The sequence below is a fragment of the Platichthys flesus genome, chromosome 19 (assembly GCF_949316205.1).
Source record: "Platichthys flesus chromosome 19, fPlaFle2.1, whole genome shotgun sequence".
Classification (NCBI taxonomy): domain Eukaryota; kingdom Metazoa; phylum Chordata; class Actinopteri; order Pleuronectiformes; family Pleuronectidae; genus Platichthys; species Platichthys flesus.
Window position 1 is genome coordinate 16,674,060 of NC_084963.1, and position 26,466 is coordinate 16,700,525.

Genomic DNA, 26,466 nt, shown 5'->3' on the forward strand with positions numbered 1-26,466 from the left:
AAATCATGTTGTTTATTATGAAATATCAGTTCAAGTTGCCAAGGTTTTGCATAACTTACATTATCATATTGAAGCATCATGTTCAGTTTACATTGCACAATCCAAATCTTTGCCTCATCTATTTTGGCTTTGGTAAATACCCTGAAACAGTGTGGCAAGATTTTAATAAGTGTATTAATGGAAAATTGGAAACAAGTATACCTCATGAATGATTTCAAATGATCCCATAGATAGATATGTCTTTTCTTGAGGTTTTAGTACTTGAAGTGTTGCTTTATGTTTTTATCTCATTATCTGTTTGACAGACAGACGGACAGATAGATATGAAGATAGCTAGATAGATATGTCAGTATCTGGTATCTAGCTCTAAAAGCCTTGATTAAAAGATCATTTTTAAACAAAATGTCCTCACATGGCTGATGTCTATGTTGCAGATCCCAAATAGCTCTGTCCCACTAACAGAGAGCAACCATGACCATGGGACCATTAGACACAGAGACGCCGGCTGTTTGTTGTGGCTATTGAACTCATCAGTGACGTCACGGCTCTCCCAGAGACAGACAGTGAACATTGTTACGAGTAAATTACATTTGAGTGTGACCTACTATGCAGACATTCCTGTTTCTGTTTTTTATCCATTATATTAATAGGTTATTGCTATTATAACTGTTTGTTGTAAAAGCATAGGTTATTATCAGTATTTATAACAAAGCCTCGTCTTTTAATGTATTTTTGTATTTAATTTTGAAAGTAAGTGTTGGCTGTAAAATAAATATAGTGATTTATGTGATGATGATGATGATGATGATGATAATGATGATGATGATGATGATGATGATGATGATTGACAACAGCGTCAGTGCTGTCAGTGCAAAACTGAATAATGATGCATTCAGAATATCGCTCAAACTTCCAGGATGGATAAATGTGACCCACATATTTGTGACTGACAACCTCCCAACCTTTCACCTTTGGTCTGTTGATACATTTTATATTTCGATTAACTGAGTCCAACAAAATGATCATAACGCACCTTAACAAAGACGACACTATGGTACTCATCTTGTTATTGGGAGCACTGAAAAAAAGCTGTGAATGTGTTTTAAAGGTTCAGTGTGTAGGATTTAGTGACACATAGTGGTTAAGTTGTGTGTTGCAGTTGAATACCCCTCATCTCACCCTCTCCTTCAGAACATGAAAGAGAACCTATGGTAAAGTTAAGTTGTCATTAAAAGGCAAGAGGTGTTTATTTTGTCCAGTTCTGGCTACTGTAAATAAACAAACATGTTGGCCTCCGTAGAGAGGGTCTGCTCCTGATGTAAATATAAAGTGTTTAAATATAAAAGGCTCATTTTAGGGTAAAAAAAAAACATGAATCCAAAAGTACTTCTAAAGAATGATTCAAAGGTAATATTTTATAATTTAGTTTTCATTTCAAGACTTTTATGAGACCTTCTATTATATTATGTACATATTCTGTTGTTCTATTGATCTATTTTTATCTCCACTTTATCTGCAGTTCTCTAAAATTGTTCTTGTTATCCTTTGCTTTGATATTGTCAATGATATGTAAACCACGTTGAACTGCACTAATTTGCATTAAAGCTGCTATATAAATAAAGTTCCATTGATACGGTAAATATTACGTAAAATACGTAAAACGTTCTGTTATTTTTCTTGCTCCTTGAGAAAAACCGTAGTAACGTTGTTACCGTGGCAACCCAGGGGCTCGGAGGATTCCAGACATAGATCTGCGCTGTGTAAACACGCAGCTCCGGCAGGCATCGCCGCGCTGTCTCTTCTGTCTGCCGCGGATCTATGAGCCGTGTGATGCCGAGGCCCTGTCATGTGACACCCGCTTGTCCAACTCACACTTCCGCTGCTGCGTGTGAAAAAGAAAAGTTGGGTGAAATCCGGGAGAAGTTTGCTGCCGCTCGGTCCAACGCCACGAACGTTCTCTAGCGTGTATGTGTAGTCTGCTGTTGTGTTGAGGAGCAGAAGACGGCGACTAATCCAACATGTCGACGACCGCCTTGTACAACGACCAGGGAGGAGCGGAGGCTGCGGTGGAAGCGGGACAGGAGAGCAACGCGACCTCCTCCGGCTCCGGAGCCGCCTTCGGACTCTTCAGCACCGACTTCAAAAAGTAAGACGGTCCGCGACGTGTCCCTCCGCCCAGCGTCAGCACGACTCACCTGCGGTAAAGTAGCACCGCCACAGGCCACTCTGTCGAGCTAACAGCGCGGTGCAGCATCAGTCAGAAGCCGGGCAGCGGGGGCCAATGTCGGCTAGCTCTCTGCCATGGTGCACCTGAGTATCCAACTGTCATAGATATGGATAATGAGCCCGTTCTGAAGACATGTCTGGCTTTGATCGCACATCTGCTGCACTGTTAAATGTAATCTATGATTATCAGCGTCTGTATAAACCCGCTATTCACAAAGAGAGTAGGCACAACCCTGTAATATGTTTGTTTTCAGCCCCCCCCCCTCCTCCTGCAAGTTACACGGCAGCTTCCTTCATTCATTACCAGTACTCGCGAGAGAGACGTCATTAGTATAACTTTTCTTTATGTCCCTTTTCAAGCAGAAATGCCCTGAATGCAGATTCCAAAATAAGAGTATTTACTACTGTCCAACTTGCTTCATAGTAAACCGAGCATAGGTGTTTAACTGTAGGTCAGACAAGTCAAGAACTTACTTTGCTAACTTAGGCTTTATAGAATTAAAATTTATTGATTATCAAAGAAACCTGTATGTTGCAACCTTATGTTGGAGAAATACCACCATGTCCCGGTTGTCCCTGTCTGATGCTTGCTTGACATTGGGAGAATCATAAAAAACGCATCTTTACAACAAATGACTAAAGTTGAATCTACAGCTAACTGCAGTGCCAAGTTGGTAATCCATGCAGCTTTGAGTCCAGAAATATGCTATATCTCAAATTCTCTCTTTGCTCAGTTCAGTGGTATTTATTTTCCTCTGGCCATTGTAACTGGTGGACTCAACATTTATCATGAGAACAGATTGTGAGAGCTGTGTTATTTTATGTGAAGTGAGGAAAGTCTATCGTTAATGTGTTTTTATGAGTTGTAGTTAATATACAATGGCCCCAGTTAAGGTCTAACTTAATTCTTAATTGGATAGTTCACCAAAAAATGAAAATTCACTCATTATCTACTCTGCACTATGCTGATAGAGGGGCGGGTGAAGGGTTTGAGTCCACAAAACAATTTTGGAGTTTGTTGTTATCCTCAGCTCGGACCTACGTTCACACTTGCGTGCACACACTGCATGCAAACTTTTTCCCAAAGGTGTGTGAGACGAAATCGGAGGGAACTCGCAATAAGTATCGCTAGTTCCTTGAGCATCACTAGTTGCGGTAGCACTGCTGCGAGTTTTCGCTGAAGAGGGGGCACCATTTACTTAAATTGTATTGGAATTGGCTCCAACACTGTTTATTCCGGAAACTTCAAGTGTTTTGTGGACTCAAACACTTCACCCGACCCTCCACCGGCATAGTGGGGAATGGATAATGAGTGGATTTTCATTTTTTGGTGAACTATCACTTTAACATGCATATTGTTCTCATTACTTTTTAGTATTGAAAGCAGACAAAGGGTGTGAAAGCCCTAACCCTAACCCTTTTTTTGAAGATCCATGTACTGTAAGCAGGAGTATGTTTGATAGTATATTTACTAAGTTTATAATGTAAATGCACAAATTGAATTATGTTTGCAGATTAATTCTGAATCTTCAGGACCTCTCTGACAACCTGTGAGAAAACTTCAAATATAATTGCTCAGTAGTAACAACCAATCTGTAAAAAAAATATATACAAAATTAGGGATTCGTAAAGAAGAGCAGTAAATCATTACAATACACCCACTATTATGTTTTGATAGTGTTTTGATTAATAAAAAATCCATCTTAGTTTAATTTTTTATGTCTTGTTTTGTCTGACTTACAGTCCAAACCCCCAAAGGATTGATTTTACAATCAAATAAAAGCAGGTTACCTTCATGTTTATGAGGCTGAAAACTTAATCCCTTTGTATTTTTTGCATGAAAATGACTGAGATTAAGTAAAATAATCTTCAGATTACTAGATTATATTTCAGTTTTTCAACTCATTATTGCAGGTATGAAGTTAGTTAAGTCAAAACATGGAAGCTGTTTGAGTTAGGCTCTAAACCACCTGTTTTATAAACTCAGATCAGGCTTTATATAATAATACTTAAGTGAAGGAGAGAACACATTTATTTGCATTTGTATAGTCAGAGTTTGACTAGAATTTGTTGATACCTTTGTTTTTGTTAAAAAATTTGAACATAAATTACATTGGTTACTGATGGAGTGTTATGTGGGGATCCATATAGCTCTATGTTTCCTCGTGAAGCAGCAAGGGAGAAAAAGGAAATACTCTTTCATAACCATTTTAATATCATGAACGTCTAAGATTTGAGTATTACAATCTCAAAGTGGACTGTGAGCATGTTTTGGGAACGTGGTTTGAGTTCCATCTCAGAATTCAGACACTAGAGGGCAGCCAATCATCAGTATAAAATCAGTGGTTATGCAGCTTTGCTGCATTGGTTTCATACATTTCGTCTTTGTGAGCGAGAAGCTACACACCACATCAAACCTTCAGGTGTATATACCTCATAAGAAGGTGTTGCACTGCAGCTTCTCATTTTCTTTTTGAGCAAGCTTTTCGTGGCCTTGAAATTCAAGATGGAGCTTTGTTATATCAATGACTTTCCTTTGCTGTAGTGTTAAATGTTGCTTAGCATGCTAGTGTGACTCTTTAAGCTGTCTCACATGACTAGCTACCCACTCAGGCAACGCTGGGTCATATGTTTACTTTCCTCAAGGCCAGGCTAGAAGATCAGGAAGAGAATAGCAGGGACATGAATGATGCTTTTGTTTGTTCCTGTCTGTCTGACACAATTCACAATACCCATGCTTGTGCATCCTAATACAAGTATCTCCCATTAGTCAGCAGCACGTATATAGTACATACTTGTTAATGAAAGTTAGCCCCAGCTTGTTTGAGCAGTCAATATATGGACTGCTCTGCTACGTTTAAATCAAATTGTGGCTGAATGTTTCCGTCACGTTAAGTCACAGCAGCATTCCTGTAATGCTCTGTCGTCTTAAAGGCTCCCTCTTTGTGACTGGATGTTACTTTAACTTTTATTTCTAGCAGAGACAATATTATGAGTGAGGTTTGTTATGGCATTTAGAAAGCAGTTATATTTCAACCTAGGAGCACTGCAAAAGCCTGAGTGAAGAGTTATTTGACTAGTATTATGCTGCTTTCAAGGATGAACTTTTGATTTGTGTGTGCGTGTGCATGCGTGTGAGTGTGGCGTGGCAACACTTTGATTGAAACACTTTGGATTACATACCCTGACTGTCTTATGTTGTAATTTATCAGGCTCTTGGTTAGTATTTTAAAAAAAGATGTGAATTTTATTCTATTATACTTTACTTTTCTATGGCCAGTGTGTATCAGATAATACAAATATAAGCTCTCCACTTACTCTAGAATTCAAAATAAATATTTTCTGTTACTATACTAATATTACTTTTTGTTATTATACATTTAACTTTTGAAACATCCATTTGCTATTTATTGTGGTGCAGTTTATTAATCCCCTTTGCAGTAGCACAATCCATTAAAAGCCCATTTCTGAATGTACATAATTAAATCTAGAATTTTCTGACCCTGTTCACCATTACTCCACACTCTGTCTATTTTTGTGCAAACTCTCTCTTAGGCAACTGTTAGATGGGTTTGTCTCTGTATCCTCAACAAAACCAGAGCTGGACAGGCTGCATTTATTTTTTTCACTGTTATCTCAGATCATTTTTATGTACACAGAGTTATTCTGTTCAGAATCAAACAAATATAATTTTTTAAACACTGTAAGTGCCAATTTGAGTATTTTTTCTCTTCAAGAATGAGCATTTTTCGTATGTTTTGCACAAATTCTCCTTAGTTCTTAAGAAAAAAATAATTGTTTTGTCAGTTGCAGAGAGCTAGTAATTTTGGACTGGCAGCCATTTTAATTTCATGGTGATAGCATTCCCTCGTTCATTCCTTGCTGAATGAAAAGAGAAATGCAGTCCATTGTTCGACCCTCGTTGGTTTCCTGCAGCCTTGATGGAGTCCTTTCACTCTGCTAGAGAAGGAAACATCTCTTCTGTTTAAACAAGTGAACTCTAATTTGTCATGTAAGAACTTGCTGGTAGGCTTTGAATTGGTTATTGTTCTTTTCAATCAGGAATATGTTTATTACCTAACTCTCTCTCCCCTCTGGCTTTTGTATAATTTTTTGGCAGTGATCTGGGAATTAAAAAAGTCAAGCATAATACAGGTTTGGAGCCAGGTCTTATTTACTAACACTTTTCAGCTCTAAAAATCAATCTCCTGCCTCTGGTTGTGTTGACTGTTACAAAATACAGTGATCTGATGAAAGCACTAAGGCTCTGATGAAAGCCTTAGTGCTGCTGGCTAATATACTTATTGCCACATGGAGGCACTAATCTCTGCAGTCTCTGTCATCCTTACCACTCTGATTTACATCCTGTATGTGTTAATAGACAGATTGTGGTGGATAAACCAAAATGCAGTAATACATATCTGACTTCTTACAGTGAAATACGGAGCTGTCGTAATGAGAAAACATGACCATGTATTTAAGTGAATTTTGTCCTCTCATGTAACAATGCCATTTAATAAGATGGATGCACATGTGGTCTATTTATGAGAGATACTAATTAGGAAACTGCCATAGGTAAATGTATATAATGATTGAATCAGTCTCAGCAGCGATGTAAAAAGGATTTATAAAGTGAATGACTAGCCAGGCGTGATGCTAATGGCTGTTGGATACGTTTAGGTGTTAGATGTGGTTAATTACCTCTGCAAAAAAGCCTATGTTTTCATTGCTGTTAATCGGTCTGTCAGTAGGATTACGCAAAATTTGCTCCACTGATCTGATTGAAACTTGGTGGAACAGTGGGTTACAGGCCAAGAACAAAATCCATACATTTTTGGCATGGATTGAATTAAGGGAGTGGATCCAACAATACCATAAAGCCTGGAGATTCATGATAAAAGTTTTCGGGAACCCAGTCAACTTTGAACAATACCATTCTGTGTTACTCACTGTATTGTGGAAACCAAAATGTTTTCTCCAAAAACACATCAAGACATTGATTGTTTTACCCATTTATCAGCTTGTAAATGGGACTGGAGTCTCTTCATGGCCAGGCTCTCAGATCAGTCATTTCCTCCTACAGAAAAGAAAGCGTGAAAGGCACATTCCCTTCCAAACTTCTTCTGTATTGTTCACATGTTCATCGTAATTTCCTGACATTCAGTCCGTTGCTGTTATCTTCGATGTTAGCCTGTCCTGTTGGCCCGTTCGGCCAAACTTGGAGTGTATGTGCTCTTAGTGGTGTTAAGCTGGATCACAGCACAGTGGAGGTGATGAAAAGTTGCTCCATGTTTACCCACCAGTGTAGATAAGGCCCTCCTTTTTTCCCCTAGAGGGAAGTGACCACAATCACACACACACACACACACACACACACACACACAGGCAGTCACATACACAATCAGAGGGCCAGGGATGAAAGAACATATATAAGAAGACAGGATTAACAGGTTCATATGACGGGACTGCAGCTGACTGATGGGTAGTTCCAGAGGGAATATGGACCTAAGGACCGAGGTCTTACCCCTGCGAGAAGGCACTACCCTCAAGAGTGATGATGACTTGCCATTGGTGAGCTGTCTGGGCATCTTGTGACTCTCTCTGCCCATGAGAAGAGGAAGGGAGTAGTGAATGACAGGCACAAGGCCAGTGCTCTGTGTGCTGTTTTCCAAAGTTCCCAGCTTTGACAGTTCTGAAACAACAACGAGACGAGGAGACAACTAAATGAAAAAAGCCAAGAGAACAGGGCGTCCAGCCTGAGGGGAAAGTAATTACCACAGCTCTGTTTTCACTCTGGAGTTGCTGGTTTTACACTGAGTTGGGTTTGTGGACTTTTGTTTGTATAGCCTCTAAGGAGTTACTGGTTGTTGGAAGTGTGTTTGGGCTGCTTTGGAGGAAAGCTGGTATGGCTGTTGGCTTCTCTCTGCGATCGGAGGCAGTGGGAGCTATGCGGACAGCCATGGTGTCTGCTGAGAACTTGCAGCTCAGTTTGAAGACTGGGCTGAGTCAGGAAGAACAGGCTCTTACACTCAGCAACGGGAGCCCTAAGGAGACACACAAAGTCGGGTACTGTAGTAAGACCACACACACACTCCAACTAATCCACTCTGAAGACTATTGTTAACTGTGAATTTTTTGTTGGCCTCCAAGATAGTTTTTTTGACCAGAAGGCATTAACAACTTTACTTTTCAACTATAGAATATACTGAACGGTGTGTATTTGTGTTACTGCAGTTGTTCATATCAAGATTTGTATCATGTGCAACACTAAGAAAGTTTCTGTTGGCTAATACGACGCTTTTAAACAAAAGAGTTCCAATATTGGTTCAGCTATTTGGATTATTTTACTTCAATTAAGATTATTGTTTCATTAAAAAAACTAGGAAGAATAAAACACATTTAACATTTAACATGATGAGTCTTTTAACTTTACCATATCCCCATGCAAGGTGAATATATTTTCAATTAAAAAATTTGACCTGATGGAGGTGCAAGATGAAAAGGGCAGAGAATCTCACAAGTTGCCCTGAAGTGATCATGAATCTCTGTACCACTTCTCCTTGAAATCCATTTATCCATTTGTTGAGATATTTCACTTCTCTGAAACAAAGTGGTGGCCCAAGTCATATGGGGCCAGTTTTACTCTTGCCTGTTTGCTCTGCTATCTGCGAAGCTTACACAGATGTCGTAGACAAGGAGATTTCACAGCACCTTTGGTCAAGCTCTCAATTCTGAAAAAGATTAGTCAAGTCACCTCAGCAGGCCGTAGCTTCTCTAATGTTGACCATAGTAAGACTAACAGTATTTCTGTCCTCAGGAATGAAGACCTCAAAGAGATGTTGGAGAGCAACAAGGAATCGCTCAAACTTGAGGCCATGAAAAGGGTCGTTGGGGTGAGCGTGTAACACTATAAACACTGTTGTGTGTGTGTGTCCTCTCCTAGCTGTTTTAACAATACTAATAAGATTAGGGGATAACATTGTTTTATTGCTTGGTTTATTTTCAGCTGATTGCCAAAGGGAAAAATGCATCGGAGCTGTTTCCTGCTGTTGTGAAGAACGTCGCGAATAAGAACATAGAGGTATGACACATAAACATATCATGGGTTAACCTCATCATTCCTATTACCACAGTTGATTGTTATGATTCACTTAGTTCTTGTGCCAACCAGCACGTGGGTTCTGTGATGTGAATTTCCTCCTTCAGAACAATAGGCTCATGTAAACTGAATGAATTTGAAATCTTGTTTTTGCATTTGTTTGCTTTATGATTATAATAATAACTATTATTACTGTAGTACTAATTATCATCGTATAATAATACATTTCATTTCACAGCACCTTTCGTGAAACCCAAGGACACCTTACAATATATCATAAATAAACACATGAATAATTAAAGTAAAACCAAATGTTATAAATGGATTGGAAGACAATACACCTATTTATAACATATGTGACTCAAGAATAGTTAAGATTATATATTTAAATAGAACAATCACACACTCTTTTTGGTTTTACTCTAGTAAGATTAAATGAATAATTACTGATGTATTATAAAAAAATTGAAACGACTGAACAAAAATACTTATTTTTAACAAAACCTATGAATAAATTGAATGAATTCTTTCCTGACCAAACCTCATCCTTCCACTAAGTTTTTTTGGTAATCTGAACAGTAGTTTTTGCATAACCCTTCTAAAAAACAAAGAAAAAAACAAAGGTTTAAAACCCAACCACCTTGGAAGAGGTAATTATTTACATGTTGTGCAGCTTTCCTTCAGCAACAACTCAGTTGGTAATAACTCTGACTTCTCTGGAGTGCTGTGATTGAATACAATTTCTTTTATAATAATATATAATAAACACAATAGTTTTATGTTGTAAAGCAACGTGCCGCAACAGATGCTGAATAAATGCAAATTCTACCTGACTCAATCATATAGACTGAGCCAGTCTTCACAGGCAACACAAATCAGTGACCACAACGCTAAGCAACAGCTCGAGAGGGGTTCCCATGGACAGAGCCTGTGAATATTGATTAGCAACAGCAGAATAATCAAATAGCGTGAGGGGCAGCATGTGAGCGCGGGGCCCGAAGCCGGGCGCTGTGTGCAAGGCATGCAGCCGAAGCAACTCATGGCAGGGTAGGGGAGCAGGTGGGGTGGATGTAATTGGCAGAAAAGAGCCCACACTCACGTCTCTCCTCTCCCACCTCTCACACACCAGCTGCCAAGGTAGTATGAGGTCTTGGACCATGTTGTCGCTCTCTCTGTTTCGTTTCCTAGCTCCCTCCTCAACCACTGCATATCTCACTAAACATTGCCTCTACCATTGTTCCCACCCACATCCTCCCTCTGTCCTCGTCACTGTGAGCTGCCATCGATCCCCACTAAATAGTAAACAGCACAAGAGCATGCCGATTATTGACAATGCCGCGTGATCTAATAGTAATGGCCTTTATTTTCCTTAATGATTGCTGCAGTTCGTTTTAACAACACATATCGTACACGAGTGAATGTTTCCATGCCCAATCATATTTTGAAAACATATTTAACTTACAGGTTTTACAACTGGCAAATCTTTCAATCGTCTACTTAATGTTGGAGAAATTAAATCAGTTGAATAGTTTGTGGTCATAGAACCCAGATCCAGGAGGGCAGATGGGTTGTGTCTGCTCTTATAGTGAGTAATGCCATTAATCCCAGCAGTAATGACCGAAATGATGATTGAGAACTGTGCTGTGCTGCTGCAGGTCAATACTCGCTGTTTTAGAAAAGCCGGTTGCTGATTAGCGGATAAAGCTCTTGGTGATTGCGCCTAAGATGTGACCTTACCCCCGACCTCAACCTTAAATCAGTTCTCAAATTCAATTATACGTACCCTTTGAAAGTAAGTCCTAATTTTTTTTAAACTACTTTTCTTCCAGTTCCAGGGTCTATAAATCCACATCCTTATAGACATACCCCCCCCCCCCTCCTTCTAGTAGTTGATGTCAATCAGCAATAGAGAAACCTTTGGTCTCTGCTCAAACCTCAAACTTGTTAGAAAGAAGGACAAATATTATCTCAGGCTTTCCTGCAAGAAAAGAAGAGCTGTGGAAGTCAAAACACATGACGGGGGGGGGGGGAATAAATTCAATGGCAATTTCAGAAAGGAACAAAAATTCATAACCTTGTTCTCCGCCTGAAACAACACTAGATTGAGTCTGCAGCGAGTGATATCAACACAGGAAAACTTTCTGTATCAACTTTCTTTTTCCAACCCCTGAAATAACAAATTCAGGTATCCCACAGATTAACCAGGCCGAAAGAAGACTTTTGTTGCTTAATACATTATTGTTTATTTTATCCGTTTTATGGCCCGAGACTTTTATGTATTATTGAGGGTTTTAAAAAAAGCAGCACATCCTTTCAAATATATCTGCTTAAGTTTTTTAAAACGCAGCTGGTTTCCTAGATTGCTTTCTCCATATGCTGCAGTAATTCCCTTTTGCAGCTGGTTCAATTTACTGCTGTTTGATTTAATTGTCCTCTGCAGCTTAAGAAGCTCGTATACGTCTACCTGGTGAGGTACGCAGAGGAGCAGCAGGACCTGGCTCTGCTCTCCATCAGCACGTTCCAGAGGGCCCTGAAGGTAATGTTTCTGCTTCTTGACGGTGTTACTCTCTTTTATCTGTATTAACTTGATAAAGAAGCTGTAATATTTTAAGAGATTGGATAATTATTTGGTCTGCGTGATTGTCCGGGCAAATTGTAATTTTATTTTGCCAATATAATGATCTGCCTTGTTGAGAAATAATTCAACTCTATGAATAATTAACCTATATAATAGGTTAAACCTATACCAGCACTTATGCATTACATTCATTCATTCAGCCCCTCCTCATTGTGCTGCCCCTCTTTCCTCTTTCTGTCTCTCTATCCTTCCTTATCCCGTCTGTCAACTTAGACCGGCTAAAAGCAACATCATTTGGTCATGAACACAAATGGCGGTGTTTGCACATAGATTTGGGAAATTCCGCATGTTAGAAGTTTTTGCCACACTACGTTTGAATAAACAACAAATTACCTCAAGTATGTTTTTTCAGCTCAACGTTACATCCAAATTCAAGCAAAAATATTCCAAAAAGGAAAGAAATTGGAAGCTTTTCCATGCATTTTAGTGTGTCCCTGTGCATATATATGCCACCTGCGGGAATATATCGTCAGTCGTTGGCTGATGGTTACCGATGGAAATTTTTTGGCATATCGCCCAACCCTAATATCGAGGTTTGACAATATTTAGAAAATGTGGCTTATACGGCGATCAGTAACAATATTAAAGGTTTTAAGGGTTGATCTATGTGTCTGTGTGTGTTTGAGCATCTTTAAATGTACATAATAGATGAAATATTAACCATGTTCTTTTTTTCTTAACTGGCATTAATATTGTCAAACATAACAATAGAACATTTGTGTGTAACCTCGATGTTCTGTTAAATGCTTCGGCCACATAAATCATTTTGAAAAGCTTGAATTGTTTCACACACTGACAGTCAGCGGTTCCATTTCTCTGTGCCAGGACCCAAACCAGTTCATCCGGGCCAGTGCACTGAGGGTTTTGTCCAGTATCCGTGTCCCCATAATTGTCCCCATCATGATGCTCGCCATAAAGGAGTCTGCAGCCGACATGTCCCCGTATGTCAGGAAGACTTCTGCCCATGCTATCCAGAAGCTCTACAGGTACAGATTCATAGGCCTGCAGCACAAGCAGCAGAAAACACTGGGGAAAGCCAATACCAGTGACTGCACCCTTTAGCTTTTCTGGCTCTCTGTCTGTACCACTTCATTCCTGAGGCAGTGAAGTAAGAATTTTTTCAGTAAATGTTGAGTAATGTTGACTTAAAGGGATTTGCCCTGCTTTTATCTTTCTTTTATCAGCTGAGTCTGCATATTTGATTCACTGATTGATGTCAAGAAAAGACCGGGGCTGTGTCTGAAATCCCTTTCTGCTCACTATGACCTGTCGCTGTATTACTGTGCGCGATTTTATTTGAATGTCCAAAACTCGAGTTTCAAGTCCATGCTTTATATCGTGCACTTAGAATTGCCACAATTAAATGAGAATAATGGTATGCTAGGGCTAATACTAACAATATTTTCATTGTGGATTATTTTATTTATTAACCAATTCCTTATTTTATGTGTTAGCTGTATATATTTAGTTTTGTGTTATATAATAGTAATCATAGAATTCCTCAAACCCCAAATTTTCTATTCAAATAGATTGTTTCATTCAACCAACAATCTAAAAACATCAAAACTTTCCCTTTGCAGTCAGCTATAACACAGAAAATCAGGAAATCAACACATTTGAGAAGCTTCGAGCTGCAAATATTTTTGTTGTTGTAGAAAAAGGACTAAATTTGTTTGTTAGTGATCACTATAGGTTAACCGTTTAGTGTCTGTTGTGGGAGGTTGTAAATAAGGCATCTTGGAGCGATTCCGTAAACATCCTTGAGAATAAAATGAGGGTGAGAACAAAACATGTTGATAGATATAAGTGATTGGATGTGTTGAAAGCACCCGGATGTATCTGTATTCTGAGCACACAGAGGGGACATGATTTAATTTGTAAGTCCATCAAGTTTTCATATTATGTGAATAATTGCCATTCCTCAGTCGATATATATTTATTTCAAAGCTCCCTCCCTCTCTCTCTCTCTCTCTCTCTCTCTCTCTCTCTCTCGCTCTCTCTCGTCTTCAGCCTGGATCCAGACCAGAAGGAGCACTTGATTGAAGTGATAGAGAAACTATTGAAAGATAAAAGCACGGTAAGTAGACGCTGAGCAGTAAGTGCAACATAGTACACGTCTCATGTTGGTGACTGCATACCACTGGAGGGCGCCCAAGTCAAGCGATTTTCCTCTTAGCGCTACATCCCACAGCTCATTCGGCAATGCCACGGTTTGTTAACGCCCACTTAAACCCACACATCTTCAGATGCTCCTTGTTAAGTGTCCATTTGGAGGGAATTTTCGCACTGATGCTAGTGTCAGCTTAATTCTCTCAAAGGCCATCTTTTTCCCTTTTTTTCCACCAAAATGGGTCCGTAAAAGAATCGGATTCTCAAACTCTCTGTTAAGTCCAGTCACAGACACGATGCAGCCAGCCCATCAGAAGTCAGCAGGCAGGGCGTTCATTTTCGGAGGTCACAGCAAAAACGAAGGGTGTTTAAATGGCAATTTCTAATATGTAGAATGCAGAGTGTGTCGCGCTGGTATGTGCAAGTCACAGTTTGGTTTTAGTTATGTATTCATAGCGTATACCTATCATTTACAAACAAAACAAAGCAGCCCAGGCCAAGGGGGGATGGAAAGCCCACCACCAGATGCATAGCATATTTAGCCCCGGTCGCTAACGAAGACAGATGACTTCTCCCCGTTTGGAGCCCGCATTGTGAGTGTGGGGAGGCAGAGAGAGGGCACTATCATCACACAGAAGCACATGCACTATCCGCTGGTGATGCATGGCGAAAAAACCCAAACACAGTGGATTCTTAATCGCTAAGAAGCAATGCATTTTTTGGTGATATTAACATCTGACCATGTTCCTCAACACTGTACAGTCTTCCTGTCAGCTTGCTGCAGTACTATGGGAGGGTGGTCTCGGAGTTGAATCAGTGCGGAGGGGTTCTCCTGGTCTTCTTATTGTGGCACCACACAGAATTCTCACATAAAGGCCAGTTTACTATTCAATAGGAGGATTACTGTTAAACTAGTTTATAATGCTTTTTGCAGGAACCTTTTTATAAAGTGACTCATGATATCATTGGGTTTACTACAATTTAGACTTGCAGGAAATAAATGGCGTATGGAAGGCTGTGTTTGTGTGTGAAGTTCGACAAGAGCATTTACAATGCAAGGACAAAAATATGCTATAGATTGCATCATTGGAAACATAGGATGCTGTGTTTTGACTCTGGACCTGTAATAGTAAAGAAAAGTAGGATATCTCTTTGACTTTCTTTTTTTAATTCCATCGCTTGCTGCATTGGCTCTAATAATTCTGTCGTGTGATGATACTTTCTGGAGCCACCCAGTAAATGAATCCTTCAGAGATTGACATGTTTGAAACATTCATGCACTAGTGGAATTATTTTCCAGTTATTAAATAAACTGATACTTATTTGCGTGTTAAGCAACATTTAACTCTATTCTTAACCTTTCTAACAATGACACTGCCTGCGTCCATGTCACTTTCATGGTCCATGTGTTGTACCTGTTTGATTACTGGAATACTTAAATGGAATAAAACCCTCATTATTTACTAAGATAATTCAAATAGCTTGTGTTCAAAAAGATTTAACAAGGCTTCTGTAATGGGTTAGCTGGTTAGATATCTTTTTATGGCAGACCTTTAGGTAAAACCAGTTTGTTAATGGTGGCTTTGCTCCATTTAATATTCTAGTATTATATATATTAGTGTGCACAATACCTTGACCCTGGAACTTGTCCGCCCTGAAAAACAGTGGTTACTAATGATATTAATCGCCCCGTTTGCTTGTCCTGCTATTAAATATCCACATAAAGCCTTGCATTCCACCTTACATCATGTTTTCATTAAAACAGCCAGCTTTTCAAATATGTTTTTTGTGTTTAGTGTAATTCTGCTGCAGTTGATGTTAATCTATTAATTTAACCAAAAATCATTCAAATCATTAGTGTTAAAGCTATTTAGTCACTTTATGTCACTTTGGGGCCTGTTAAAAGAGGAAACCTTTGGTTATTGTTCCAGGCTGTGGCGCTGTCCAGGCCTCCTGACATTTACCTTTACAGATGTGCCTGTTTGGTTAAATGGCTGTGACACACGGGAGCCTCCTTATAGGCAGGATGGTTTAAAGAGAAAATGGGAACGCCTGATGACAGAGACAACATAGGAGTTTGTGCAGCTGTTTTACCGTGATGGATCTATTATCCAGCCATTACAAGATAAATGATCGATCCCTCCCATGCTCTTCCCCCTTGTACCCTCTGCAAAATTGAAATGAGAACAGAAAGGAGGGGCGGCGGGGTGGAGGGGTACTATGATTAGGGGCTAGGTGAGACACCCATTAATTTAAGCGTAAAAGGAGGGAGAGGGAAGAGTGCAGGAGAGGAGCGAGCACGGGGAGGATAGGCCGACCCCACAACGGGCCATCAATCAAAAAGGCGTGCGTTGTCTCTGGCGTGATGACCCAGCACTCGCTGCCTCTCTGGCACCCTAATTAGAATTCATAGCAAAATAGATGCAAGGAAACGGTTTGGGCCCCTCATAATTTTATAGGAAATTTATTGTTATTAGAAGAACCATTTGCTTAGTGTGATTTTTCCATTACCGGCTTGTCACGCAGCGTCGATAATATGGTCGAGGGTGGACGAGGGGGGGGAGGCGTTGTATGAACTCCATAGATTGGGGTGTCAGTTTTGTTGATGGTGCATGTAGTTTACCTTGGAGCTGTGTCTAATGGGGGAAGTTGGTAGAGAATGCACAAAGGCTTGCAGCGGGATCCACATGCTCTGAAATGGGGCTGCCTGTAATAGCCTCAGAGACAGGAGAGGTCTGGAGAGAGCGCCAGGCGAGGATGACGCCCCCTTATGCAAAAATGCACCAATTCCCGTTGAACGTATATAATCTGATTGACTACTTTGAGTATCTGAAATGATTTGTGGTGAAGCTACGCTAAGACAGATACAAGACTGTATTACTTTGTTTCTTCATGAATGTGTTTATACTGTGCAGTATTGCTTCTCCTCAATGTTTGGCGATGTTTGTTCGCTGTGAATCGTTTTCAGCGACTCTGCTCTCTAATGTTCCCTCTAAAAGTAGTTTACTCCGTGTTTAGTGGATTATCTAGAGCAGAGGTCTTCAACAGGGGGTCCGCGACCCCTAGGGGGTCCGCGGAGGTACTGCAGGGGGGTAGCGAAATCTTTGATTGATTAGACAATTTTTTTAATTTTTTATAATTTTTTTTTTTTTTTTTTTCGAACCAATTTTTCCCCCACAACTTAAATGTCTTTGAATACACATTTACATTCATCCAACATATTGTTAGGCTGATATGACCCTCTGCCTGACAACCTCCATCCGTCCAAGATTAGATAAGTTGTGTGCTACCCATCAGGGTCCGACATCTCACTAATGTGGCCGTATGTGTCCAATCCACAGATGGCTTGAGGATTCACTGTCTCTTCCACATGCATGTTTACAATAAAACATGAATCTGTGAATTACATTAATAGCTCAGTGTTGTATGCAAGATGTATGTTTATAAATGGCAGTGGCATGGCCACCCTGTACCTTGCACATGTTTAAATTAACAACATGAATAAATGAACCCTTGTAATATTTGATAAGCTTAATATTGATGCACAATAACAGGGTAGCTATGTTTATACAAGGCACTAGGCCCAGTTTAATATAAAACACTATTTTATAGGGGAGAGCAGGGTAATGGGGGACATCAGGTAATGTGAGAAACGCCCTGTATCTAGGCAACGGAACAAATTTGTGGTCATTTGACCAATATGTTTTCAAGCCCCTCCCATTCCCCCCTTGCCACGAAGGCGGAGTTGGTGCTGGTGCTGTGGAAAGTATGTTTTTTCACCCCAAAAATGTTTTTGCATGTAAAAGTACATTTTCTTGCTTTGAACTAAATCAACCGTTCATTATATATTACATTATATATGTTTTATTTTTAATGTCATCAACATTGTAGAAAAGCCATCATGCCAAGAAACTATACACCAGGAAGACAACCTGGGGCCAAACACCCCTCGCAGAGATGGAGAGTGCAGCCGCTGAGGTCATGCAAGGAAAGAAGTCCTTAAGAAAAGCTGGAAGGGATAGAAATATTGACAACCCACAAAAGATTCATAAAGAAAAAAGAGAAAGGGAAAGTAAAATCAGTAGCCTGGGGTGCAGTAGCTAAGGTAAAGAGAATATTCACAGATGAGATGGAGGAGGAGCTTGTCAAACACTTGAAACAACTAGCTGACCAGTTACATGGCCTTGCTCCAGTTAAGTGCCGTGAACTGGCATTTGAATACGCAGAGAAAAACAATATCCCTGTCCCTGCCAATTGGACAGAGAAGCAATGTGCAGGCAAGCTAGGGTGTGCAAGAGATCACATGAATCATAATAATCATAAATGTGCATAACTGACCAATCCCCATGATTCTGTTACTAGTCCAATATTAGTGGTAGTCAATCTAGCTGTCGGGATTTTAACTATTACAACATGTGTTTTTATGGTAGTTTTAAAGTGGAAAAAGTAAGTGGACCACTTTACCCCGTAGCTGGGGTAAAGTGGGACACAAGACCACTTTTTTTAAAACAATCATATTTTCACTGCACTTTGTCCTGAAGACATGCTGATCATTTATATTGCTAGAAACCATCCTGAATTAATGGAAAATGTGTACATTTTACTGATATATCAGTTAAGCTCGCCTAGGGGGGAGCAAATGTAAAAAATGTCCCACATTACGCCGCTCTCCTCTACTGTGTATGTATATATATATATATATAAAAGAGAATATTCACAGATGAGATGGCGGAGGAGCTTATATATATATATATATATATATATAGTAGGGGGTCCCTGCTCCATCTCTTGCCCAGTTTGGGGGTCCTTGGCCTGAAAAACGTTGAAGACCCCTGATCTAGAGTAACAGGGACACTGTTGAAAACAGATTTTTTATGTGATTTCTCAATGCTTTAAGCACCTCAGATCAAATCACATACACCTCCTTTGTATTTGGGTTGTGGCAGATACATCTCAGAAACTGGCTAAATGAAACCAAAACGGTTTGAATAGCAAAGTACCAATAGACCCTCTTCACAGCATTTTCATGTGTCACGGAAGGAAGAGCACAGGATTAAAAATTCTATATAATTCTTGATGGCTCTGATCCACTTGGATTCAGTAAGCTAGTATGCACAACAAAGAGACCCCTAAAACTGTCACATCTAAGTGGGATACATTTTATCTAACAGGGCTTTAATTTCACATGCATCTATTCTGCTGAGAAATAAGGTCTACAGAGTTGCTAGTGTTTGTCTTTTAGCATTCAAACTAGCCATGATCCGTAGATATACCATGGAAATATAATACTTCCTACAGGAGGGTTCAGGGAAGTCCTCATTATGCTTTAGATTACCAGTGAAACCCTTTTAGCACACTTAACCAAATATTGCTAAAATCAAGTATCGTGCTTGAGTTGGTTTCTCCGTTTTCAACAGCTGAATCCAAATATTTACAGAAACTGAACGCATTTAATTTTCCAAAGATGGATCATAAAGTTCACATCCTGTAACCTTACTGGTCCTGCCGGTGGTGAATCAAATAAAGTCATAGAAGAGCCCTTATTGGTACAGCTTCAACTGCTTGAAAAGAGGCTTAGGGTTTGTGCTCTGACAGCTCATTAATATCATCACAGAAATGTGCGAGATGCTTAGAGAAAAGCGCAGACGGCAGTAGATTGTGAAAACTTTATATATAATATTTATTTAATAATCCTATAAATGCTTTATTTAGTTCACTTAAAGCTAAACGAATACAGTTTAACTTTAACTTTATTCAATCCTACCTTCATTCAGTTTATAATACTTTTTTTGTTGTTTTAGAGAGGATGTACTTTGTGGTGCTTTTGAGCTTTATTAACAAGTTTAAAAAAATATATTTTGTCCACTCTATTTATCCCAATGAGGCCAGGGCTGAATAACACACCTCTCTCTACAAGGCAAACTGCGTCCTCCAAAATGAATGTCATGTTGAACCAACACTTAAACAACATGAAGTACTATAACTTTAACCTCATGAAGGGAGGATTTAATTCAGAACTGTACTGACTACACTAGTTTTAGCTTGATGAACCTCAAACTGCAATTGTGCATATTGTACATCTAGTTACCTGGATACTGTTGCGTTAAGCTAGCTTCATCATGTCAATACTCTCGCTGGATCCACTTGCAAGCGTCTTTCCTTGAATGTACGTAGGATTTCGGTGCAGGTCACTCGATAAATAAAACGTCCTACCTCGACCTGATGGCATATAATGTAATTGTATGATCCTCCAGTGATTCTTTCATCAGTATTAGTACTGTGAATGTCAGAAAGGCTAATAATCATTCTGATTTAAGATCCATGTTTCCTAGAGCATCTGCAGACGGGCGCCGTGCACACACTTATTTCATACACACACGGTGATGCACACACAATCAATGCAGGCTCATGACAACGCTGATGGGTAAACGCACTGGGTTCCCACAGGGCCACCGGGGGCCAGAAGGCTTTAATTGGGACGACCAGATTCTGCTCCCTTTCTCTTCTTCTTCACCCTTGCCTGCCCGTGATAATGTTGTTTGCATATTAATACACAGCCATGTCACTCACTCAGCCTCACAGCCAGTCTGCGAGCCAGCAGGCAGTTGGGTGGTAGGGGGGCATGCAACGGCCAAATGGGTTTTTCCCTCCTACCAATGAAATATAGTTGATTATTGGCTTTCTCAGCTGCGGCTTCCTCCATGTCCTCCTAGCGAATTGAACATAAATTAGGTTTGTACCTGAGGAAAAACTAAATCTAATCTATGAGGAAGATGTGAGAAACACTTATTGATGGATTTGTTTCACAGATTTGTGTAGAATAAGTCACTTAAACCTTTAAGGCAAACATTTTCATTTAATGATCTACTACCTACTCAAAACTCGAACTGTTTGTATTGTAATCAGCATTAATGGTAAATTGGCATTGTGTTTATTTATTTTCCTCCAAGTGCAATTATAGAACCTGTTTTGACCAGGGTCATATCTGTTAGCGTTTATTATGTTACGGCTTGCTAAAGAGTTAAAATAAGCTAAGCATGCTTACAACTTCATTTAACTTTAATTGTAATACTGGAGTGAAATAAATGTATATAATAATTGTTTCCCCTTGGTGCTGCTGTTAGTACCCTGGTTTAAATAGTGGTTTGGTCCAGAGTTTTTCTGTGTGGAGTTTATATGCTCTTCCCGTGTCTGTGTGGGTTTCCTCCGGCAGCTCTGGCTACCTCTCTGAATTGAGTCCACGTGAGTGTGAATGGTTGTCGGTCACTGTAAGTCGGCCCTGTGATACACTGGTATCCCCCCACCATGACCCTCAAAACGATAAGCGCTATACATAAAAGATGTATTGATGGGGAAAAAAATGTATTCATCTATTCATCACTTCCCATAGCTGGTGGCCGGCAGCGTGGTGATGTCCTTCGAGGAGGTGTGTCCAGATCGCATTGACCTGATCCATAAGAACTACAGAAAACTGTGTAACCTGCTGGTGGATGTGGAAGAGTGGGGCCAGGTGGTCATCATCTCCATGCTGACCCGCTACGCCAGGACTCAGTTCGTCAGTCCCTGGAAGGAGGTGAGACACTGAGGACCTCAAGGACCAAATTAAAATGTGGAACAAATTCCATAAAGGGACAATTCACTTAATGTATAAATCTGGACCTCAAAAGCAGCGACTAACAACTCCTGGTCATGCAAACTACCCATGTAGTTATTATAACTGTATCATGTCATGTGCTCATGTGCACCACTGGAAAAGATAAATCAGGCAAAACCCTGAACAACAAGACACTTACCGCTTGGTCTGAATCATGAATGTGCTTTCTCAGTATGAATTTTGTTTAATGTGTACATCTGTTTGATCTTAAGTCTTTTAATGGTAACGCTTCATCTTTTTCTCTTTTGTTAACAAATCCCACTTTATAAACAAAGCCAACAATGAACAGATCCTACTTAAAACAATTGTCTGTGTATCCAAAAGCTGATAAGGCTCTAGTCTCTGTGCCGTAGAGCTCAATTGTCTGAAAAGACATCACTGAGCCTCACTGCTCATGCTGTATTCCTTCAAAACAATCATGGTTATTTTGACTCAATTTAACATACAATGTCCGTCCTGCTGCTGAAAAAATAATCCTCCATAAATACACTATTTACTCAAATTTTGAGTAATATTCTCTTTACATTTATAAGCACCCAGCTGTTTTAGAAAAGTATTTTTTTTTAATCCGTTTTCTATTATAAGGTTGTAGCTGATCAGTGGATATTCCTGAACCATTTCTAAGTTTATGACTTAACAATAAGAAAAAAAACATATAATAACAAGTATTATTGCTTAAAATATAATCCCAAAATTTGAAATTAATTGATGAAGTTTTGGCTTCTTCAATTGGGATTTAAGAAAGTGTCTCTTCTCCTGTTTTTAAAGGTTAACGTTATTTAGTACCAACAGCCAGAGTTCTAAACTTACTCTTCATTGTTCCTGTACCCAGAACCATAGCCCAGAAAAGAAGTTAAATTGTAGCTCACAGGGAATCAGTTGAAATAAATTGGTATTTCTTCTATAGTGGATATTTGATAGTTCACTGTGATAGTATAAGGTATTTATGTGTTGTTTGTGTTTCAGGGTTCTGTGTTTGATGAGAACAATGAAAAGGCGTTCTATGACTCTGACTCTGTGGAGAAAGAAGACAAGACGGAGGCCAAGACTTACATCATGGATCCGGATCACAGACTGCTGCTGAGGAACACCAAACCTCTACTGCAGAGCAGGAACACGGCTGTGAGTCAGCTTTACATAAACAGAGACCAAGGCTAGTTGTCTTTGAGCCATGGAGGTGTAGCTCTGGACCCATTTCTGCAAACATTCTCTGGAGTTTAAAAAACTCTAACACAACTAGACATTAATAATTTTCATTATAATTTCCTTATTATACAATGATTTTGTAGGGGTACATGCACATACCTTCTACAGTGCAGTACCCAAGATTTGTGTCTGAGAGTGTGTGTGTGTGTGTGTGTGTGTGTGTGTGTGTGTATATATATATATACTGTATAGACATATATTGTAGTGTTGCAGTGATTGCAGATCTCCATCAGCCAGGAGTCTCAAGGTCTCTGTCGCTGTGCAGCAGCAGCAGGAGAAAAAATGCCCCCAAATGAAAGTGTTGATTAAAATGTGACACGCTGTGTCTTCAGGCACGACAACACAGTGACATCCTCCATCTTCATAGACGCCTGAACCCTTTCATCCTGCCTGCAAAGATGGACACACATCCTCTGGCTATTTAAAGCTTCGCTGAAAAATTACCTTTATAAAGTCATGTCATGAGTGCCATTGTGGAGCCCTATGACATGCATGCGAATTAATGTATTTGATTCTAGCGCTGGTTGACAGATGGCATTGCACTGTAGGTGGTGTATTAATAAGAAAGCACTTAAAAGTTTGAAAGTGCTTTTCAAAGTGTTGCATAAAATCAAGTGAGAGTAACATATAGAGTTAGAGGGCTGCCCCTTCTAGAAAGTGGCTGAACATTGAAACAAATATCAAATAAGGAAAGGAAAAAAAAACTTAAAGACATTATCTAAAAGCAATTTCTAAAAGTTTGTTCTTGGAGGATCAGGTGAAGAAGTTGAATCCTTTTCATTTCTGACTGTGTTGTGTGTTTCCAGGTGGTGATGTCTGTGGCTCAGCTCTACTGGCATCTGGCCCCTAAACACGAAGTTACCATTGTCACCAAGTCACTGGTGCGACTACTAAGAAGCCACAGGTAGAACATACTGCTCATATGTTTGCCACCTCCCTATGTTCACTGTAACACTGTGTCCATGTAATTGACGTCTGATTATGTGATTTGTTTCTGTATTGCAGAGAGGTGCAGTACATCGTGCTTCAGAACATCGCCACTATGTCCATTCAGAGAAAGGTAAGTCTTCTTTGGACGTCAGATCAATAAAGGTGTTGACCAGTGATTGAGGATGTGTATTTATCTATTTATCTTATCTTCAAACAGGGGATGTTTGAACCCTACATGAAGAGCTTCTATGTCCGGTCTACAGATGCCACACATATCAAAACACTAAAGGTAACTGCCATTTTACTTTTGTGTACAGTATTGGATATAATCTCCCAAACTATGGACTCAAATGGGGGTCAGTACGATTAATAGCTTGTGCAGTGATGTTATAAATCATTTCATCATCCTTTGTAAACCTGCAAAATGCATCAGTAGCTGTAGAGTAAAATTTGTTCAGACATCACTGGATATCAATGGTGTTGTTACGCCAAAGAACAGCTTTCGTAAACACCTGATTTTAGGTTCAATGCAGAAAATTGTGTGAAACTCAGTTTTAACACAGTGTGACACTCACTGCAGTTTAACATTGAGGTTGGAAGTAGGAATATTGCTCCTGATAAAGTCACAATGTTACAATAATAAGATGTAGTATTACGAGGACGAAGTCATAATTTAGAAGGACGTTGTAGTATTACAATAATAGACTCATAATATTAGGAGAAATAAGGTTATATGTGAAAACTATACCTAAGTATAACTTAACAAGACAATCAATTTTCCTCATTTATCGCAGGGGAAAGGCAGATCTTCTGTAATCCTTTTCTAACATGACCCATGGCCTAATATAACTTTATTCTCATGATATTATGACCTTTATCTTTAAAATCACAGATTTTCCCTTTAAATTCGTGCTACTCTGTCGTAGGGTACTGAGTTCAAAGATAAAACCTTGGTTTTTACACATTTAAAAAAAAATTTACAACTACCATAATGTTTTACACATTTACAAATTGAAATTTCTCCTGCAGTTGGTCACTGATGTACAAAAGTTCATGTGCAATTATAGGCTTTAAAATATGTTCTAAACATCATATTACAAGCTCATAATGTTATTGACCTATACTTTAATCTCTCATGCTTGTTCAACTTTTAAATAAATCTCTCCTTATATTTTTGCAGTTGGAGATCCTGACCAACCTCGCCAATGAAGCCAACATCTCCACTATTCTGAGAGAGTTTCAGGTTTGTGTTTGTACTGTTAATTGACATCAACTGTCCTGCGTTAGATTTCTAATTTTGAGATTTTGTTCCGTTAAACGTAACCTGTTCTTGATCTGTTATTTTTTTAAGACCTATGTGAAGAGTCAGGACAAGGCATTTGCTGCAGCCACAATTCAGGCCATTGGCAGGTGTGCCACCAACATCTCTGAGGTGACAGACACCTGTCTCAACGGTCTGGTCCTTCTCCTCTCCAACAGAGATGGTAAAATGTCTGCTTTATATATATATATACCTGCAGTACAACTCCCACAGTATAATGAGACACTGTAACTTTCCAGTTTATTTGTATTTGTCTCGTGAGAACTTCTTTTGTCCTTGCAGAGACGGTGGTGGCCGAGAGCGTTGTGGTCATCAAGAAGTTGCTTCAGACTCAGCCAACCCAGCACTGCGAGATCATCAAGCACATGGCCAAGCTCTTTGACAACATCTCTGTACGATTCACCATCGCATTATTTGTACTTTTGACCCATTTTGCATTTGTTCGCTCTGAAAAGTTGAGACAGGAACAGTAGTCATCTTTTCCCTTTGTCAGGTCCCCATGGCCCGAGCCAGCATCCTGTGGCTGATGGGAGAATACTGCGAGAGGGTGCCGAAGATTGCACCCGATGTTCTGCGTAAGATGGCAAAGACGTTCACAGTGGAGGAGGACATAGTCAAGCTGCAGATCGTCAATCTAGCAGCCAAACTCTACCTGACCAACTCTAAACAGGTAACAGTTTAATCATACCAGCACCAAGACACTTTCATTGAGTTGATTCCACAAAATAAAACAAATGTGGTGCTGGGTTACATCTGCAGATTTCTAAAATAAATATGCACATGAGGATTCAGATCCAATTGGCTTTGTGTTATCTAAAAGCTTTATGTAGCTCTATCTAACTTATCACATTTTCAACTCTGAATTAAATGACTGGTTTAAATATAGAGCTGTGAAGGAGACAGCTTTAATTTAATGGTGCATCTCGTAGTGGAGCTTGGTGTCCACAGGCCCATTCGGTTAGATGGGGTGATTTTGGCCTCTGAGCCGGGTTTATGAGCCCAGACGCCACCTCCCCAAATGAGCACATCATTAAACCTCTTGCTCTTTGTAATGTGCCGCGGAGGGGCGAGGGAGACACAAAGTCAATGCTGTAAAGGATTTGGGTTATTATTCTGGCTTCACTGCAGCAGTAAGTTGTGTTTTTGTGCCGGCCTAAATACTTTGCAAGTGCTCTTTGCAAAGGATTTAACTTATCCAGGCTGATTTATGAACCAAGGTTATACAGAGAGAGGAAATGCTCAGAGGAATTGTAAACCTTGAGTTTCAGACATATCTTGGATTA

General features: G+C 39.6%; 1 protein-coding gene and 1 long non-coding RNA gene across 3 annotated transcripts in view; one reads left to right on the forward strand and one right to left on the reverse strand.

The window, feature by feature from the left end:
- Window positions 1–1,855: 1,855 nt before the first annotated feature.
- ap3b1a (adaptor related protein complex 3 subunit beta 1a) overlaps window positions 1,856–26,466 on the forward strand; it is a 55,048-nt gene continuing 30,437 nt past the window's right edge. The window contains exons 1-15 of one of the 2 annotated variants that reach the window (XM_062412292.1): window positions 1,856–2,146; window positions 9,044–9,119; window positions 9,233–9,307; window positions 11,766–11,861; window positions 12,789–12,949; window positions 13,974–14,040; window positions 21,463–21,645; window positions 22,693–22,848; window positions 23,739–23,836; window positions 23,938–23,992; window positions 24,080–24,151; window positions 25,043–25,105; window positions 25,214–25,346; window positions 25,466–25,575; window positions 25,677–25,853. In XM_062412292.1, coding sequence (XP_062268276.1) covers window positions 2,019–2,146; window positions 9,044–9,119; window positions 9,233–9,307; window positions 11,766–11,861; window positions 12,789–12,949; window positions 13,974–14,040; window positions 21,463–21,645; window positions 22,693–22,848; window positions 23,739–23,836; window positions 23,938–23,992; window positions 24,080–24,151; window positions 25,043–25,105; window positions 25,214–25,346; window positions 25,466–25,575; window positions 25,677–25,853 — 1,650 coding nt within the window. In that variant the 5' untranslated portion in view covers window positions 1,856–2,018. Of the gene's footprint in view, window positions 2,147–8,058; window positions 8,293–9,043; window positions 9,120–9,232; window positions 9,308–11,765; window positions 11,862–12,788; window positions 12,950–13,973; window positions 14,041–21,462; window positions 21,646–22,692; window positions 22,849–23,738; window positions 23,837–23,937; window positions 23,993–24,079; window positions 24,152–25,042; window positions 25,106–25,213; window positions 25,347–25,465; window positions 25,576–25,676; window positions 25,854–26,466 lie in introns of those variants that run through there. The other variant, XM_062412291.1, reaches the window with a different exon arrangement.
- Window positions 7,223–7,931, reverse strand: LOC133974650 (uncharacterized). The gene is made up of 2 exons (XR_009924681.1): window positions 7,751–7,931; window positions 7,223–7,555 (listed from the first exon to the last, which is right to left on the reverse strand). It is a non-coding gene; the product is annotated as an uncharacterized LOC133974650 (long non-coding RNA).